The sequence below is a fragment of the Cebus imitator genome, unplaced genomic scaffold (assembly GCF_001604975.1).
Source record: "Cebus imitator isolate Cc_AM_T3 unplaced genomic scaffold, Cebus_imitator-1.0 Scaffold123, whole genome shotgun sequence".
Taxonomy (NCBI): Eukaryota; Metazoa; Chordata; class Mammalia; order Primates; family Cebidae; genus Cebus; species Cebus imitator.
Genome location: NW_016107438.1, coordinates 2,056,637 through 2,076,784, shown reverse-complemented (window position 1 = coordinate 2,076,784; position 20,148 = coordinate 2,056,637). Strand labels below are relative to the sequence as shown.

At 42.6% G+C, this 20,148-nt stretch overlaps 1 protein-coding gene across 6 annotated transcripts in view; it reads right to left on the bottom strand.

The window, feature by feature from the left end:
- The window catches only part of CALCOCO2 (calcium binding and coiled-coil domain 2), a 35,627-nt gene that overhangs the window by 7,574 nt on the left and 7,905 nt on the right, over positions 1–20,148 (bottom strand). For 2 of the 6 annotated variants that reach the window (XM_017540055.2, XM_017540053.2), the window contains exons 2-10: positions 15,284–15,473; positions 9,745–9,847; positions 9,456–9,589; positions 8,395–8,520; positions 6,776–6,864; positions 5,967–6,036; positions 4,914–5,036; positions 4,557–4,643; positions 1,031–1,126 (exon numbers count right to left, since the gene is read on the bottom strand). In XM_017540055.2, the coding sequence (XP_017395544.1) occupies positions 1,031–1,126; positions 4,557–4,643; positions 4,914–5,036; positions 5,967–6,036; positions 6,776–6,864; positions 8,395–8,520; positions 9,456–9,589; positions 9,745–9,847; positions 15,284–15,463 (1,008 nt within the window). In that variant the 5' untranslated portion in view covers positions 15,464–15,473. Of the gene's footprint in view, positions 1–613; positions 766–1,030; positions 1,127–1,657; positions 2,707–4,556; positions 4,644–4,913; positions 5,037–5,966; positions 6,037–6,775; positions 6,865–8,394; positions 8,521–9,455; positions 9,590–9,744; positions 9,848–15,283; positions 15,474–20,148 lie in introns of those variants that run through there. The other 4 variants (XM_017540051.2, XM_017540054.2, XR_005202083.1 and 1 more) reach the window with 4 other exon arrangements.

Genomic DNA, 20,148 nt, shown 5'->3' with positions numbered 1-20,148 from the left:
AAAAAAAAAGGGGCAAAGATTAAGAATTGATGGAAGTTTAGAGTAGCAGCCAGAATGCATGGACACCTATTTGATGCTGAGCAAGAACATGATAATGGGCCAGGCATGGTGGCTTATGTCTATAATCCCAGCACTTTGGGGCTGAAGCAGGAGGATCGCTTGAGCCCAGGACTTTGAGACCAGCTTGGGGAACATAGCAAGACCTTGTCTCTACTAAAAATGAAAAAAAAATTAGCCGGGCATGGTGGCATATGCCTATAGTCCCAGATACTTGGGAGGGGGCTGAGGCAGGAGGATCACTTGAGCCCACATGATCAAGGCTGCAGTGAGCCGAGATTGTGTCACTGCACTCCAAGCCTGGGTGACAGAGTGAGACCTTGTCTCAAAAAAAAAAAAAAAAAAAAAAAAAAAAAAAAAAAAAAGAAAAAAAAGAAAAGAAAGAAAATGAGAATGACCTTGACTTTGAGTACAACCACTTTATTTGCTGCCATACATCTTCAGTCAATCAATAATAAATATTTAACACACAGGAGATAATAAATTTTGGTTGGATGAATGAGTGAATGAACCAATGAATGAATGAATGAATGCACAGCATTTATTAGGGGCCTACCATGTGTCCAGCACTGGTACGGACCACCACTTCTGCTCCTGGTTCGGCAGCAGAGAAAAATGAAAAAGTTGTGCTGAAGGGAAGTATTTCCCCACTAGAATAAAAGTTATGTAGGATGCTATTCCCCTATCCCCCAAGGCAACAAATATTAGCTGTGAAGTTAAAAGCAAAAATAAGTTAGGTGTGGCTTCTTCCAAGGTGACTATTGCTATGCCAAACAAGTTTCAGTTATAGAATAAAGTCAGGGTTTTGTGATAAGTTAGGAAATCAGATTAAATTTACTTTGTTTAGGAATAACCGTTTCACCCACTGTCCCAGAAAGGGCGCTTTACTTAACTTTTTATTGTTATCACTAGGGGCCATCCTGCTCCTTCCTCTTAAAATCTTGGGATTTTCTACCCTCTTTAACACACTTACATCATTTTCTCCTTCTAATCTCTCTTTCTCTCTCTGCAGAACATTACATATCATTTTGTTCTCACTCAGTCTTCTTGACAGATCAAAGTTTTCATCCTGTCAACAATAAAAAAAAAATAGGATTAGGATCACATATTGCAGTCTGAGTACAAGGTGGGAAATTTTAGAGGATCTGGCCTTCCAAAGCGGGGAGACTGAGATGGAGAAGGCAACTGGGAGGAAGAAATGGTACTATGGGCAGGGTGCTGAAATCAAGAAAAGTGACTTAAAAAAACGCCTGAAGGTCTGAGCTGGCATCAAGATGCCACTTTACTTTTATTTTTTATTTTTTATTTTTATTTTTTGGGATGGAGTTTCGCTCTTGTTACCCAGGCTGGAGTGCAATGGCGCGATGTCGGCTCACCGCAACCTCCGCCTTCTGGGTTCAGGCAATTCTCCTGCCTCAGCCTCCTGAGTAGCTGGGATTACAGGCACATGCCACCATGCCCAGCTAATTTTTTGTATTTTTAGCAGAGATGGGGTTTCACCGTGTTGACCAGGATGGTCTCGATCTCTTGACCTCGTGATCCACCCGTCTCGGCCTCCCAAAGTGCTGGGATTACAGGCTTGAGCCACCGCACCCGGCACTTTTTTTTTTTAATTTAGCTGAGGGTGTAAGTGACCAATGAGAGAAAAAGCAAGCTTGGGGAAAATCTCAAGACTGACTTATCAGAATTAGGGATAAATGAAGCCTTGCTTAATCCCACCCAACCATGAAAACAATCATCTTTGTTTTCAATAAACATCTCACTCAATGAAGCCTGAAGCACTTAGGTTTGAGTTGGTGTGATTCCTTCCTACAGTGTGAGGAATAGGCATCTGGGCTCAAGCTACATGAAGGAAGAGGGAACACAGGAAGGCATTTGTCCAAAAATATAAGCAGCCCAGACTGGGGTCTTGGGCATCCCCATGTGATGGGTTGACCTAACTGGTTTCATGCTTCAGTGCTTCTTCCCATCTTCTGCCTGCATACATACATACACATGCGCATACCTCACAAACACACTTAAGCTAAGCCTACTAGTTGTGGTTTTTGATGCCAGATTTTTTATTTGAATGCCGGTGCCCAAACTGCTGTGCGCGTCTAGCCGACCCTGAGGTAGTAATGCGAGAGGGGGCTACCCGGTGACAGTGCTGACTGCAGACTCCTTGCTTCCCATCCCCATTGGCTTCTGCTGGCTCTTCTGGTCCTGCTTCACTTCCTCAAAAGGCAGAAATAAGAAAGGGCTCTCTGAGTCTGCACAGAAACCTGCTTGATAGTTACAAAAACCTTCCCTAAGACCTGTAGCTAAGTTGGGGCCTATATTTCTAGGAACCTCCATGCTAGTTTCTGGCCACACACTACATCCCTGTTTTTAGTGGAAAGATAAATTTCTCTCCTTAACAAGGGTGTACAATCTTCTGGGCTTGGTCTAAGAACCACTGACCTTCACACCCCTTGCTTTCCTGGGCCCCTTCTCTCTGTCACCTACCAGTGCAGCCGCCCTGAGTTGCCTGATCTGTTTGTGAAGTCGTTGACACTCTTTGTACTTCTCTAAGAAACAGGCTTTCCCGGCCTCTACCTTTGCCTTTAGGCGTTCCACCTCTCGTGCTAACTGCTCCTCCACAGTTAGTGCTGCTTTCTTGCTCCTAGGCTCCTGAAGCATAAGATACACAGTCCTCAGAGTTAGCGACCTTTTAGGATGTATGAGGAATCGGGATTGCTATCAGTCAGGTGGGGAGCCCCTAGGTCTTGAAAAATATGCCATGAAAATCCAGAAAATTGGCTGGGTGGGGTGGCTCATGCCTGTAATCCCAGCACTTTGGGAGGCCAAGGCAGGTGAATCACCTGAGGTCAGGAGTTTAAGACCAGCCTGGCCAACACAGTGAAACCCCGTCTTTTCTAAAACTATAAAAACTAGCCAGGCTTGGTGGCAGGCTACTGTAATCCCAGCTACTCAGAAGGCTGAAGCAGGAGAATAGCTTGAACCCAGGAGGAGGAGACTGCAGTGAGCTGAGATCAGGTCAGGCACCCCAGCCAGGTTCAAACTTTTGAATGACTATAGATTCCTTCCTTGATTACCTCCTTGATTCCTTCCCTCCTTCCCCTCTTTCTTTCTTTCTTTTTTTGAGATGGAGTCTCGCTCTGTCACCCAGGCTGGAGTGCAATTGCCACCACACCTGCCCGGGACTACAGATTATTTAAAACAAGAATTTTGACCAGGTGCGGTGACTCACATCTGTAATCCCAGCACTTTGGGAGGCCAAGGTGGGTGGATTGCCTAAGCTCAGGAGTTTGAGACCAGCCTGCCCAACACGGTGAAACACCATCTCTACTAAAATACAAAAAAATATTAGCCGAGTGTGGTGGTGTGCTCCTGTAGTCCCAGCTACTTGGGAGGCTGGGGCAGGAGAATCACTTGAACCTGAGAGGCAGAGGTTGCAGTGAGTTGAGTTGGTGCAACTGCACTCCAGCCTGGGCGACAGAGCGAGACTCTGTCTCAAAAAAAAGAAAAAACAACTCAGTAATTTCTTTGCTATATCAGAGGTCACAAACTGGAATGTGCTTATAAAGACCAGGCAAGATATGTAATCAAATGAAGGAATTGAATCCAAAAAAACAGTGCAGACTGCAGCTAGATGGAGAACTCATGACCCATCTCCAGGGCACAGCAGCTACTTGGCTCTAGCTATTGCCACTGCACAGGAATGTGGGCTCAACGTTGCTAGGTCCTCTCATTTCCCAAAGGAAGCTGGAAATACAAATTTTTGTGGAAAATACTCCTATTTTTAAATGTTGGTAACTACTTTTTAAAACATTTCTGTTGTCTGACCTTGACCTGTGATCTGCTTTGTTCTAGTCTTCCTATATCATACTAAAGCATACAGTATCTTAGATACAGTAGATACTTAATGACTGAATGATGCTTATATGATGTGAATTGCAATCCCAATGGCTGGATATCTCTCAGGCATCAGGATTTCTCATGTTCTTGGATCAACTAAGTACATAGGACTTCCAGGCACCTGTCAGCACCATTAGGCCTCTTTTTCAACAAGATGTTATAGGAAATTATTAGTCAATTAGGCGTTCATTCCTACATAATTGATAATGATTATAATTGCTGATATATTAATTATAATAAGATTTGCTTTGAGGGATATATTTTGCTGTCATAGAGCCCTTTATAACTATTCATTTATAGTCTGCCTTCACTGTAACTCTGTAAGAAGAGGGCAGGGGTTATTCTGTGAGCCCTAGTCCGAGGATCTAGTTATATCTTGTCATGAAGTTTAACTGGCAATATTCCTTTATCACTTATCACACATTAGAAATGCCCATTTCTAAACATTTTGTAAATGGCAGATTCTCTGTTCTTTTGGCTAGAAAGCAAAACATCTACAGGTGAACACTCTCTTATTTATCCTGTCCATCACCTGAAAATAGGCCCATATCCCTTCCTTCATATAGGCTCCCTCCCACGTAACCATCCAAAGACAGACATGCCATTAATTCCTGTTGCTTCTTCATTGCAGTAGTTTCATTCTGCTTCATCGCCTCCACTGTCTGCTCGAGCTTCTTCTGGTCCTTCCTCTGCAAAAACAGATTTCAGTACCATTGCTGGGAAGACACACAGGCACATATACACCATGGAAGGGCCTGCTAAACTAATGAGCAAGCAGGATGCAGAGAGAGAGGCAAGTCTTCTCTTGTCAGTTTCTGAAGAAAGCCATGAGCTATCTCATTTTAGACTTTTCTCTGAGACCTTTCCTAGAGCCAGTGATACCCAGGTATATGATAAAAAAGAGCAACATATATTTTCTTGCAAATGCCTAAAAGTGTTGTTTTCTTCCGTGACTCTACCTGTTCAGTTAAACTGAGAAAGAGGTGGTCATTTTCTTTTTTCAGATGCTCTAACTGCTCTGTCTTATCTTGATCTCCCTGAACAAGCTTCTCCATTTCTTTCTCTTGAGTTGACAGCTGGGCCTAAAGTAAAAATAGTGAGCATAACCAAGACATAAAAGAAGGAAAACAAAACAGAAACAATGCTTTTTAATGTACAATAACAAAGAAATGCATTTCCCTAGCAACTCCCAACTGCCAAATATCCTGTAGAACTCCTTTACTTTTCAGCTCAACTTTATAGCCTAAGAATCTAAGGGTCAACTGAGTAAAATTAGACAAACCACTCTGTAAAGCACCTCTTTAAGGCATAGCTTCCTGAAAATGAGAGCAGTTCTGCTATCTGCTTCATATTCCAGGCTTTTGAGTACGATTTTGTTTGAAAAGATTAAAGTTTGAGTATTGGTATAGATGACTGTCACCTATATTAAGAGTTCATGGTAAATTAGCTTAGTAATACATGAACAAATCACTAAGTTCCTTGTGAATCATGATTTTTTTTTTTTTTTTTTTGAGATGGAGTCTTGCTCTGTCGTCCAGGCTGGAGGGTAGTGGTGCGATCTCTGCTCACTGCAACCTCCGCCTCTGGAGTTCAAATGATTCTTCTGCCTCAGCCTCCCCAGTAGCTGGGATTACAGGCGCACCCACCATGCCCAACTAATTTTTGTATTTTTAGTGGAGACGGGGTTTCACCATATTGGCCAGGCTGATCTTGAACTCCTGACCTCAGTGATCCACCTGCCTCAGCTTCCCAAAGTGCTGGGATTACAGACGTGAGCCACTATGCCCAGCTGTGAATCATGATTTTTTTTTTTCTTAAAGTGGGGGTGTGGATAAGGTGGACGCTTACTTCGTCCAAGAGTGGAAAATACATAACCTGAAACTTTAGTGTGATACTTTGTAAAGTATGCCATTAGTCACTCACTGCAATGAAATACATTTTTCTAGGCCACCAAATTGGAGTGGTGGCAAAGCTAAGAAAATATCCTTTGACAAAGGTATGACATTACCTACCTGAAGCTGATCCACTCTGATTCCCATCTTCTTGTTTTCTGAGGTCATCTTCTGGTTTTGTTCTTTCAGTCTGTGGAGGTGGAAATAACTATGTGAAAAATTCACTGATTCCAGGTCAGCTACCCCTGGCCTTAAATGATTTAAGGCTGGCTTGGCCCTAAGCCCTGCAGAGTTATTTAAAAATCTACTAGTCTCCACTGCGGTCCTGTTTTGGCTTCCTGACTCCAAAAAACTGCAAGTATTCAATCCCTAAAGGCAATATTTGAAATCAGATCATTTCTCCTGACTATTTTGATACTGACTTTCTATTTCATGATTCAAAGGGGCAGAGAATCACACCTATCAATGTCATAACTGTTTTCTCACAAATTCCAGAAGTCCAATCTGATTGTCCTTTTTTTATTTTTTTTTAAGAGACGGAGTCTTCGCTCTGTCAACCAGGCTGGAATGCAGTGGCGATTGGCTCACTGCAACCTCTGCCTCCCGGGTTCAAGCAATTCTTCTGCCTCAGCCTCCTGAATAGCTGGAACTACAGGTGCGCACCACCGCCCCTGGCTAATTTTTGTATTTTTAGTAGAGACGGGGTTTCACCATATTGGCCAGGCTGGTCTTGAACTCCTGACCTCATGATCCTCCTGCCTCGGCCTCCCAAAGTGCTGGGATCACAGGCGTGAGTCACTGTGCCCAGCTAATCTTAAGGTATTGATGGTACAGCAGCTCTTCCCCTACCAGAATTATGGGACACACTCACTTAAGGGTATTGATGGTACAGCAGCTCTTCCCCTCCCAGAATTATGGGACACACTCACTGAAGCAGCTCTGTCTCCCAATAGTCCTCCTGCTCTTTCACTTTCAGTTCCAACTTCTTATTGATGCACCGTAGGGTTTCTAGCTCCTCCTACAGATTGCAACATCAACAAAGAGACAGACTATTTCTATGACACTTTTGCATGAATATCTTAGGCAGGCAACAAATATTTATTGAGCACTTACTATATGTCAGGCAGAGCATGACACAGCAGTGAATGATATATTTAAATAAAAGGATTTCCACATTAAAATGTTCTTTCTTTTTTTTTTTGGGATGAAGTCTCACTCTATCGCCTGGCTCACTCCAACCTCTGCCACACGAGTTCAAGCAATTCTTCTGCCTCATCCTCCTGGGTAGATGGGATTACAGGTACCACTCAGCTAATTTTTGTATTTTTAGTAGAGACGGAGTTTCACCATCTTGGCCAGGCTGGTCTTGAACTCCTGACCTCGTGATCCACCCACCTCAGACTCCCAAAGTTCTGGGATTACTGGCATGAGCCACCACGCCCGGCCACAAAGTGTTCTTTTTATATTAAATATATATCACCTTAATTTCTCTTTTCACTGGAGCTTATAATTTGTTCATTAAACAAATATTTACTCAGAGCCTATTCCATACTGGACACTGTTCTTGCACTGCAGACACAGCAGTGGACAAAATAGACAAAATTGCCCTTTTCATAGAACAGTGCTGTTCAATAAGTGAGAGCCACATATAATTTTAAAATCTTAGTAGGCGCATTTTTAAAAAGGTAAAAAGAAACATTAATTTTATTAATAGTGTGCGTGCATGCATGTGCGTGTGTGTGTGTGTGTGTGTGTATGTATATATATATATTTTTTGAGATATGCAAAGTCTTGCTCTGTTGCCCAGGCTGGAGTGCAGTGGCATAATTTTTACTCACTGCAACCTCTGCCTCCCAGGTTTAAGCGATTCTCTTGCCTCTGCCTCCTGAGTAGCTGGGATTACAGGTGCACACCACGAAACCTGGCTAAATTTCATATTTTTAGTAGAGATGGGATTTTGTCATGTTGGTCAGGCTGGTCTCAAACTCCTGACCTCAGGTGATCCACCCACCTTGGCCTCCCATACAGGTGTGAACCACCATACCTGGCCAAATGATAGTATATGTAATCCAATATAGCTAAAATATCATTTCGACATATAAACAATTAAAAAGAGATATTCAGCTGGGCATAGTGGCTCATGCCTGTAATCCCAGCACTTTGGGAGGCCGAGGTGGGTGGATCACTTGAGGCCAGGAGTTCAATACTGGCCTGGCCAACATGGTGAAACTCTGTCTCTACAAAAATACAAAAATTAGGCTAGTGTGGTGACAATCACCTGTAATCCCAGCTACTCGGGAGGCTGAGGCAGGAGAATCACTTGAACCTGGGAGGCAGGGGTTGCAGTGAGCTGAGATTGCACCCTTGCACTCCAGTCTCTGTGACAGAGTTAGACTCCGTCCCAAACAAACAAACAAAACTGATGCCTGTTCAAAGATATTGGTATGAGAGGGAGAGATCACAGGCAAAACAGAATATAGTGCTAGATAAGAGGCATATCTAATTCTGATCTCCATGCTCCAAGGTCACCTGTAACCAGCTGCCATACCTGCTTCTTTTGGAGCTCAGCTTGCATGTCTGAATTCTGTTTCTGGAGACTAACACAGCTGTCCTTCAGCTCCTGGTTTTCTTTGCAAAGCTCCTTGTTGTGCTGTTCAATCTCTTCCACCTCTCCCTACAAAAGAACATTCCATAAACTATATTCCAAGTCTCTCTAGCAGAAAATTCCCATAGGTTAGGATGGTGAGGGAGGGTCTGGCTGATTCCCATTCACTGTAGTGATATCTGTGTCCCCCCAAATGGGGGCTGCTCCTTAATACATAGGTAAGGGTATAACAGAAGTGTCTTTATAATTGCAGCATTACCAAGAAAGATAAGCAAAAATTAAAGCCATTAAAAGTTAAAAGAGACAGTGGTACAGGAATGTAGCTTCTTTTTGCAGACACTTAGTAGTATCATTTGTCTCCCCCAAGGGACTTAGCTCCTTGAGGCCAGGGACAGTGTTTTAACTGATTATTCCCAGTGTTCCCAGTGCCTACCATAGTGCTGGATGAAGAGCAGGTGTCCTGTTAAATGATGAAGAAAATGAATCTAGGCCGGGCGTGGTGGCTCACGCCTGTAATCTCAGCACTTTGGGAGACTGAGGCAGGCGGATCACCTGAGGTCAGGAGTTCAAGACCAGCCTGGCCAACATGGTGAAACCCTGTCTTTAAAAAAAAAAAGAAAAGAAAATGAATCTAATACTCATGTATGACAGATAGGCTCTGTGCCAGAACTGAAAGAGATGAGAATATCTGGTGTTTCTCTCCTCAACGGAGCTTATACATTAACTGTGGTGATAGGATGTATAGATGACAAAAATTAAGCAACTGGAAAAGTTAAAAGAATAACTGAATGCTAGCTGAGTTCAAGAAGTTTTAGAGAAGGAAGAAATCACTTATTGTTATTATTCTTGTTAACATTCCTGAGTGAGTCTGTGTGAGTACTATATAAATTTTTTCCAACAATATCCATGAGATATTCAATAAAGTCTTATTGACTCATATTCCATCCTATCTTATATTGCTACTTGTAATGGCAGTGAGGAATTGAGGTGAGAAGTTTACAGACCTGAGTGGTAACAACCAGGATGTCTTCCTCATTTTCTGGACGGAATTGGAAAGGAATACTTGCTCCCCGGACCACACCATCCTGATCCACATAGCAGAACTGGTAATACTCATCATCCTTGGGCAGGTAGTAAGCTGAAAACACAACATAATTTTAAATCCAAAATCAGATGTATTCAGAAAAGTAACATTCTGGAAGTCTTTTTATATGCCCCAGAAAGCTCAAGCTGAAGGGAATTAATTAGTCTTGGCTACTGTCTTCAACACCTTTGATCCAGCATTCTTCTCACCTTTGAATTGGACTTCCTGCTGTTTGGCTGATTCGTTGTTTAGGTCAATGGGCAAATTAACCCACATGAAGGTGTAATACTCACGGGTTGTCTTCCATCCCACCTGCAATGACAAGAAGTTCTTATTTAGTACCTGAAAGGAGTCTGGGGAAAATCCTGATTGGGCTTCATCTTCTTAAAACCACTTTTTATTTGTATATATGAAAATATAATAGAATGAGTTCATTATGACAAGATTCTCACACCAGGGCTCAAATTTGTTTTTAATTTTTTTTGAGACGGAGTTTCGCTCGTTACCCAGGCTGGACTGCAATGGAGCGAACCCAACCTCCGCCTCCTGGGTTCACGCAATTCTCCTGCCTCAGCCTCCTGAGTAGCTGGGATTACAGGCACGCGCCACCACGCCCAGCTAATTTTTTGTATTTTTAGTAGAGACGGGGTTTCACCGTGTTGACCAGGATGGTCTTGATCTCTTGACCTCGTGATCCACCTGCCTCGTTCTCCCAAAGTGCTGGGATTACAGGTGTGAGCCACCGCACCTGGCTTGTTTTTAATTTTTAATTTCATTTTTTATTTATGACAACTACGTATGGGAAAATGTCTGATACAACCAAAATTTGGGGTGTACATACACAGCTCAAAAAACAAGTCTTGGAAGGATTTGAAAACTAGTTCCTCATCACCCAGAAGAGCTCCAAAAATTCCGTCTATAAGTCAGAGAGAGCTGAGATTGATTTGAGGGGAAAGTTCTGGGATTATAAACCCTGATCCTCTTACAATGGCGTTCTTTGGACTTCTAAATCAGAACGCACTCCTGAGCTGCCCTCTCCATTGGTTTGTCTTCTAATGTGTCTAATTAAGCCTTGTCATATACCAACCTGAATATGCCACTGCATTAAAAAAAAACTGCATTCTCTTTTATAAGGTCTGTGTTGGGTGCAGAGGGAGAACAGGGTTCTTAGATTTTGAGGCACCAGATAAGAGATTCCAGGTCTATATAATTTTCTTTCTTTACTGTTTCTTATAATGCATGCTTAATGACGGCTTTTTGGTAATAAAAATATTAACAACAATCTGGTAGTCGTAAAGCCTCTTCTAGGTATTGAATACAATAAATCATAAGACATAAGGATGCAGCAAAACATGCCTCAGAGCAGAAAGCTGGCTAAGTGGAAAATATTCTCACAAATATGAAGGGGGTAAAAGATTGCTTGAATCTTATCTGGAAGATAAAAGCACACCAGAGAATAGAAAGGAAGCTATTGTGTCTTCAAGGGGACAACACTCAGCAAATGAGAAGGAAAATTACATTTATTGCCATATTTTGACCCTGCCTGAGCTCAGTAAGAGGAGAACTAAAAATAAATCCCATTTTTATATATTAAGGAATCAAAGCAGGGTTGAAAAGGCTATACCAAAAACTCATCAGAACATCCTAGGGCATGTTTTAGAGTCTCATTAATACACACCCCATTGCTGTAAGCATCTTAGAGCCACTGGAGCCTGTGGTGGTACAGGAAGCAGGAATTTTATGGAGTCCTCATTCACATCCTGGAGTTTTTTTAATGCACTGTGACCAAAATATCATTGGGAAGGCCTAAGAATTATTGCTGCCTTGGAACATGAAAACAAATTCTAGCCACCTGCAATTTCTGTCGTTGGCTCCTCCATTTGAGTAGTCCTTGTTCCAGTCTGTCTTGGATACATTTAAATGCCCAAGTCAAAGAGAGTATAAAGCATAGGATTATACGCTGAGGGAAAGAAAGCAGACTTCTTCCTGCTTTAGGCTCCATCACTGGTGGTAGCTTTCACTATAGAGAAGATGTAATGTAGTTGTATGTGTTAAAAACATTTACTGGCCGGGCGCAGTAGTGCATGCCTGTAATCCCAGCTACTCAGTGGTTGAGGCACAAAAATCACTGGAACCTGGAAGTAGAGGCTACAGTGATTCCAGATTGCGCCTCTGCACTCCAGCCTGGGGGATAGAGCAAGACTCTATCTTGAAATAAAATAAATTTTAAAAATAAATAAAAAATAAAAGCATTTACTGAGTGCCTCCCTGGTGCCAGATACTACCAGTGTCTGGGGTGATGAGGAGTTGAATAGTCCGATTAAGGCTACACTGAAGGAACACTGAAGACAGCATTAGAGGAAAGATGTGAAGAATGAAAATTTACAGTTAACTCTTCATTCTCTAATTTACTATCTGTTGCTCAAAGGAATTCAGCAGAGTAGAGGAGAAAAAGCAGAGGTTTAGGAGCCAAACTAGCTTCATGGTTTATTCACTGTGAGGCCTTGGGAAAGTCACCATCTCTCTAGGATATTCATTTTACTTACTTATGCCCAAGAGATACTACTACCCATCTCAGGGGGCTACTGCACTGTGAGGATTTAATTAGAGAATACACACACACACACACCCCCTCCCCTCAACAAAGGCCTAGCACAGTGTGTCCTCAGGGTAGGTATTCAATTCAATAGCTTTATGGACAATGAACATTAGAAGCCCTTCTTCGGATTAACCATTATTTCTTTATTGAGGTACAGTAATACCTCTGAAATATATGAAGCATTCCAAATATAAATGCATCCTTTTTAAAAAAAATTTTTTTTTTGAGATGGAGTCTTATTCTGCTGCCCAGGCTGGAGTGCAGTGGCATAATCTTGGCTCACTGCAACCTCTGCCTCTTGGGTTCAAGCAATTCTCCTGCCTCATCCTCCTGAGTAGCTGGGACTACAGGTAGATGCCACCATACCTGGCTAATTTTTATATTTTTAGCAGAGATGGGGTTTCACCACGTTGGCCAGGCTGTTCTTGAACTCTTGACCTTGTGGTATGCCCTCCCCAGCCTCCCAAAGTGCTGAGATTACACGGGTGAGCCACCGCACCTGGCCAAAAAGCCCAAGATTTTTATATGGTATATGCTGAAGTCTTCACTGGCAGTTGCTAAGTGCTTAGGGGAATACAACTAGTCAAAGCAAAACAGAAATATAACAATGTTGCAAAAAGAAAAAAACCACGTTATAAACTACATAAATGTAGTTTATAAATTTAGGATGATGGAGCCTAAAGCAGGAAGGAGTCGCTTTCTTTCCCTCAGTGTATAATCCTATGTTTCATACTCTCCTTGACTTGGGCATTTAAATGTTTCCAAGACAAACTGGTGAAAAATTCTAGTAAGTAATTTTTGAATCATTCTCTTTTTCATGATTTGTACCTGCATTAACCAATGTTAGCCACTAGCCACATGACACTATTTAAACTATAATTAATTAACATTAAGTAAAATTTAAAATTCAGTTACTCGGGCCAGGCGCGGTGGCTCACGCCTGTAATCCCAGCACTTTTGGAGGCTGAGGCAGGCAGGTCACCTGAGGTCAGGAGGTCGAGACTAGCCCAACCAACATGGAGAAGCCTTGTCTCTACTAAAAATACAAAATTAGCCAGGCGTGATGGTGCATTCCTGTAATCCCAGCTACTCTGGAGGCTGAGGCAGGAGAATTGCTTGAACCCAGGAGGTAGAGGTTGCAGTGAGCTGAGATTGTGCCCATTGCACTCCAGCCTGGGCAACAAGAGTGAAACTCTGTCTCAAAAATAAATAAAATAAAATCCAGTTACTCAGTCACACTAACCACATTTCAAGTGCTTAACAGTCACACATGGCTAGTAGTTACTATACTGGACAGTGAAGCTACAGCTCCATTGCAGAAAACTCTAACCAGGCAATGTGACCTATGTGCTTTGCTACATATGGGGAAGAAGAAAAACAACTCCCATCTTCTTTATAAGGCAGAAAACACTCTGGTGTGTTGGCACACCTTTTAGTGTCATGATTCGATACCCTGCAGTCTCAACAGCTGTCATGATACTTGCCAGTGTCCTGCTGGTTGGCCACTATACCTATCTCCAAACACCACTCATGTTACCTCCAGCTCCCATTGCTCCATCAATAAACTTGATGTTCCAAACAATTATGAAAAAGGAATTCAATGAAGGATATAAATAAGCAACTCCTTCATAGTGTAGTTGAGAACAGTGTCTGATTTCAGATTGAACAGCACTGGCAAACAGGCACATGACAGACTGAGGTGTCAAACCAAAGGTCACTGACATTGGGAATTGGCAGTGTAAATTACTTAAATTTGACCTTTATTTCTTGTCTCTGGACACAGGAAGATTTGTCATTATGGTATGTGTGATACGGATGGGAGGGCAAAGGGAACACAGAGAGTAAGTTAATTAAAATTTAAAAATACCATTCTGTACTTGAACTGATGGGGTGACCAGACACTGGAAGAGGTCATGAAGGGAGCTCATAAAATTTCAGTCCTTGGAAATCATCATAAATAGACACACTTATTGAGGAATAAACTTTTTGGATGCAGGGTGTCAATATCCTCAATATCCTTTCCAAATTTGTGGTATTTGTATCAAAACAAACTAAACACCATACCAAATAAGGAAGTAATGTTTAGTCTCAGAAATGACGTATGAGGTCAACCATCTCAGTCAAGTCATACATACATATTTCAAAATAGGATCATTTAAAAGGCATTTAATGGCTAGGTGTGGTGGCTCACACCTGTAATCCCAGCACTTTGGGATGCCAAGGCGGGTGAATCACTTGAGGTCGGGAGTTCGGGACCAGCCTGACCAACATGGAGAAACCCTGTCTCTACTAAAAATACAAAAATTAGTTGGTGGTGCATTCCTGTAATCCCAGCTACTCAGGAGGCTGAGGCAGGAGAATTGCTTGAACCTGGGAGGCGGAGGTTTCGGTAAGCCAAGATCATGCCATTGCACTCCAGCCTGGGCAATAAGAACAAAACTCCATCTCTAAATAAATAAATAGCATTTAATTTGGGAGGCCGAGGTGGGCAGATCACAAGGTCAGGAGTTCGAGATCAATCTAGCCAACATGGTGAAATCTGTTCTCTACTAAAAATACAAAAATTAGCCAGGTATAGTAGATGTGCCTATTATCCCAGCTACTTGGGAGGCTGAGGCAGGAGAATCACCTGAACCTGGGAAGTGAGTGTTGCAGTGAGCCAAGATTGCCCTACTGTATTCCAGCCTGGGCAATAAAGTAAGACTCTGTCTCAAAAACAAAACAAAACAAAAAATCAGTTAGGCATTGTTCTGCACACCTGTAGTCCCAGCTACTCAGAAGGCTGAGGCGAGAGTATCACTGAGCCTGGGAGGTTGACGCTGCAGTGATCTGCACTCCAGCCTGAGAAACAGAGCAAGACTCTATCTCAACAACAACAAAAAAGTGTTTATATTTGGTCTTTGAAAGCATAATAAAATTTGAGGATTATATGATTTGCCATCTTATTTTAGCTTGATACTGAAATGAAAATTTGAGCCCTAGAGCACACGTTAGTGTGTGAAGAGAGAAGTGCTGTGGAGCTTGGCTAGGATTTAAAAATTGCCCATACATATTATACAAAATGCTTATAATACACAGAGATTCACACACTCAGGTAAGTAAGATTCACCTCTAGTTCCTGATCACTTGGTACTAAGTTAACCACTTACTCTAAAGATGCCAATCCAATCCTTTCGACGAGGGATGAAATGCTGGGTGAAGGTGTAATGACATGTGACATCCCCTCCAGGGATGTAGAACTTCTCCACACTGTTAAAGATGACCTGAGAGAAATGACAGTGATCCAGCAAGACAGCTGATGTGGGGGGATCTTCAACGGTCTTCTCCATGGTAGGGGTCCTGTTATGAAATATGGAATACAGTAAGGCTGAGAAAGCGTTGTCTGAAATGTTGGCGATTTCTGGGCTTTCATCCAGGGAACATTCTGTGCAAAGCAAGTCAGGAAAAGCAAAATCCTGACAAATACTGAGATTACACAACTTGCTTTCTGTTTCACTTTGAGCCATCTCAGTCACAACTTCCTATGCTACAAGAATTTTCTGACAATATCTTTAACTTCTTTACCACAGGCACCAGAACCCTCACATGAACAGAGCTCATAGCTACTCTGGTTCCTCTTTCTCTAAACGCCTTAAATAAGCAAGGTGGCCTAGATAAAATAGCCTGAGCTGGGGACTGTTCAACTTAAATTCTAGATTTTTCATCCCAACAAGCCCTATAACTTTAGGAAAGTCCATCTCTCTGGATTTCGTCTTCTACATTCAATTCCATTTATCCTGTAATTATCAGGACCTTCCATGTATTAGACACTCTGCTAGGACCTGGCAATGGGAGTGAAAAGAAAGGAATGAGAGAAAATTCTTTGACATGCAGTGGTGACAAGCACGGGTTCTAAATCAGACTGGTGGAGTTCAAATTCCAGCTTTGCCACCTATTAAATTTGTGGCATTGGGCAATTTATTTAATCCACTAGGCTCTGTGCTTGTTTCCTCATCTGTAAAATGGGGGTAAAAATAACATCTACCGCATTTAGTTTTTTTGTGAGGCGTAAGTGAAATAATGTAAAATGTATAGCCCTTAAATCAATGTATGCCATTGTAGGCACTTTACACAAAGTAGATGCATGTTGAATGACAAAGTACTTAGCATAGAGTCTGCATAAAGGGTTTAAGAGACGTTAGTTATATAGTTATTACTGTGGTAGTTGCGGGGTTTTTTTTTTCCTGGTACAATCCTTTTATAAAAGGAATCCCAGTCCAATAGAGGGAATTCATGAGTATACAAATCACTGCCAAATGAATCAAATAAGAAGGGCAAAATGCTCTGGGGATCAAAAGAGGGAGAGATGCAACTGGTTAGGAAAATAAAGAAAACTTCAGGGAATGAAAAGAATCTTCTATTAGCCCTCAAAGAGGATTAGGATTTTGACAAGTGAGTTTCTGAGAGAGGGCATTTCAGGTGAAGGAAACTGCATGAGTAACAAGAAAGAAACAGAAAAATGCAACCCACATTTGGAAGACAGCAAGCAAGTTTGGATCCCTAGCTATTAATGGGGATAATACTCTGTATTTCACTTTCTAGGTTATAATACAGATAAAATGTGATCAAGAATAGGAAAGTTGTGGCTGGGCCAGTGGCTCACACCTGTAATTCCAGCACTTTGGGAGGCTGAGGCTGGTGGATCACGAGGTCGGGAGTTCAAGACCAACCTGGCCAACATGGTGAAACCCCATCTCTACTAAAGAAAAAAAACATAATTGGGCGTGATGGCAGTTGCCTGTAATCCCAGCTACTCAAGAGGCAGAAGAATCACTTGAACCCAGGAGGCAGAGGTTGCAGTCAGCCAAGATCATGTGCCATTGCACTTAGCCTGAGCAACAGAGCAAGACTCCGTCTGAAAAAAAAAAAAAGGAAAAAAGAATAGAAAACCATTTTGGAGGCAAAAACAGTACATAAAAGAAACAAAGTGTTGGCCAGGTGTGGGCCTCATGCCTGTAATCCAAGCACTTTGGAGGCCAACGCGGACGAGTTCAAGACCAGCCTGACCAACATGGTGAAACCCCGTCTTAAAAAAAAAAAAAAAAAAAAATTTTTTAAATAAAACAAAAAACAAAAAACAAAAACCAGAAACAAAGTGTTTTGAATTGTTGACACCTAATACCTCCTGCCCCTTAAACAAGTCCCATGCACTGTTTTCTAAATAACTATCTGGTCTAATATTTAGTGAGTCCATAATTCTCAACTTAAGGTTTTACCAGGACATGAAAAAAATTTCAGCTGTAGGCCGGGCGCGGTGGCTCACGCCTGTAATCCCAGTACTTTGGGAGGCCGAGGCGGGTGGATCACGAGGTCAAGAGATCGAGACCATCCTGGTCAAATGGTGAAACCCCGTCTCTACTAAAAATACAAAAAATCAGCTGGGCATGGTGGCACATGCCTGTAATCCCAGCTACTCAGGAGGCTGAGGCAGGAGAATTGCCTGAACCCAGGAGGCGGAGGTTGCGGTGAGCCGAGATCGCGCCATTGCACTCCAGCCTGGGTAACAAGAGTGAAACTCCATCTCAAAAAAAAAAAAAAAAAATTTCAGCTGTACACAGCAGATGAAGAAAGAGCTATATACATGCAAATACTACATGATACTTTACAAATTCATCTATTGGTATATGCTGGAAGATTGTGTGCACATACAGACACACATATAATTTCTAAAAATACGTAAGTACAATAACCAAAAAACAAGACTGCCCTCAAACAACCATAATACTTCTTCCAGCCCCATCCTGCCTATTTAGTGATTTTACTTTGAAGTCTAAGCAACCAGGCCTGCTCTTCAACTCCCCAGTGGTCAGTTTTTTTCAAAAAGAAGGCAATGGGACTTTGAAGCACTAAACTGTCTATTATTGAAATTGAGCTAAGGAACTAAAAAAATGCATTGACTTTTTGGTTTGTGACATAGTTTAGCCACATCCTCAACCTCAAACCTCAAAAGGTGTTTCTTTTTTTTTTTTGAGACGGAGTCTCGCTCTGTCACCCAGGCTGGAGTGCAGTGGTGCAATCTCAGCTCACTGCAACCTCCGCCTCCAGTGTTCAGGTGATTCTCCTGCCTCAGCCTTCCAAGTAGCTGGGACTACAGATGCACGCCACCATACCCGGCTAATTTTTTGTATTTTTAGTAGAGATGGGTTTTCACCATGTTGGACAGGCTGGTCTTAAACTCCTGACCTCTGGTCATCCACCTGCCTCAGCCTCCTAAAATGCTGGGATTACAGGCGTGAGCCACTGTGACCAGCTCAAAAGAGGTTTTCAAAGGTCGGTGAGAGGTCACATTCCAATCTAGGTCAAGACTTTTCTCTAGGACAAACTGTTACCTATATAATGAGGGCTTCTCTTGGATGCTATGGGAGAGTGGGCAGGGAGGTTTCTCTGCTTGCAGATCCTTTATTTCCAAGTGGTCTCCAGTCATATGGAGGCCAGCATATCCCTTCCGTCCTAACCTGGAGCACCAATTTATCTGTGCATGTAAAATCACTTAACTTGTCCTTTCCAGGATCATGAACACTTAGATAAGAGTGAAATTGGCTGGGTGTGGTGGCTCATGCCTGTAATTCCAGCACTTTGGGAGGCCAAGGCAGGGCAGGTCACCTAAGGTTAGGAATTTGAGACCAGCCTGGCTACTATGGTGAAACCCTGCTTCTACTAAAAACACAAAAAACTAGCCAGGCTTGGTGGCATGTGCCTGTAATCCCAGCTAGCCGGGAGGCTGAGGCAGGAGAATCGCTTGAACCCAGGAGACGCAGGTTTCAATAAGCCAAGATCGTGCCACTGCACTCCAGCTTAGGCAAAAACAGCAAAACTCCGTCTCGAAAAANACCCCTCAGTTAACCTAAGTACCTTACTCTCATTTCTTTTCCTTTACAACACTGTCACCATGGTATATATAACACACTGCCTAAGGTGTAATAATCACTGATTAAGTATTTGTTGGATAAACGAACTAACAAGCACATCATTCATCAAAAAGTAAAAAAGTAGGTAAACAATGGTAAGGGTGACTCTGGGGCTAAAAGACTGTGTGTTTTATTTTTATTTTATTTTTTTTTGAGATGGTGTCTTGCCCTGTCACTTAGGCTGGAGTGCAGTGGCACAATCTCAGCTCACTGCAACCTCCCCCATCCAAGTTCAAGTGATTCTCCTGCCTCAGCCTCTCCAGTAGCTGGGACTACAGGTGCATGCCACCATGCCCAGCTAATTTTTGTATTTTTAGTAGAGACGGAGTTTCACCATGTTGGCCAGGATGGTCTTGATCTCTTGACCTCGTGATCGTCCTGCCTTGGCCTCCCAAAGTGCTGGGATTACAGGCTTGAGCCACGGCGACCGACCTATTTTTTTAAGTCCTCTTAATTTGTTGGTTATCCTTGGAGAAGCTGCTGTTTCTCAGCTTTCTATTTTCTAAAATAGGGTGAGTAGATGATAATCTCCGAGTGCTAAGTCACTTCTTGGTATGGCTGGTTCAGCTGGCATGGCTGGTTCAAGTGCCACAGTGCCAAAAAAACAAAAGGCACAGATTTGATTTCCTTAAGAACCCATCAAATTCACACTCCATTACCCAGCTTCCGCACACTCAAACTCTGGCAAGCTGTTGTGAAAATGGATGCTACTCTGAAAGGCAAGACCAGCCAAGGGGATGGGTGGCTCGGAACAGCCTTTCTTTCATTACTAGAAAAACAACCAATCTGGCAGGGCACGGTGGCTCATGCCTGTAATCTCAACACTTTGGGAGGCCGAGGAGGGTGGATCACCTGAGGTCAGGAGTTCAAGAACAGCCTGACCAACATGGTGAAAACCTGTCTCTACTAAAAATGCAAAAATTAGCCCGTTGTGGTGGCAGATGCCTGTAATCCCAGCTACTCGGGAGGCTGAGGAAGGAGAATCACTTGAACCTGGGAGGTGGAGGTTGCAGTGAGTGGAGATCACACCATTGTACTTCAGCCTGGGCAACAAGAGCAAAAACTCC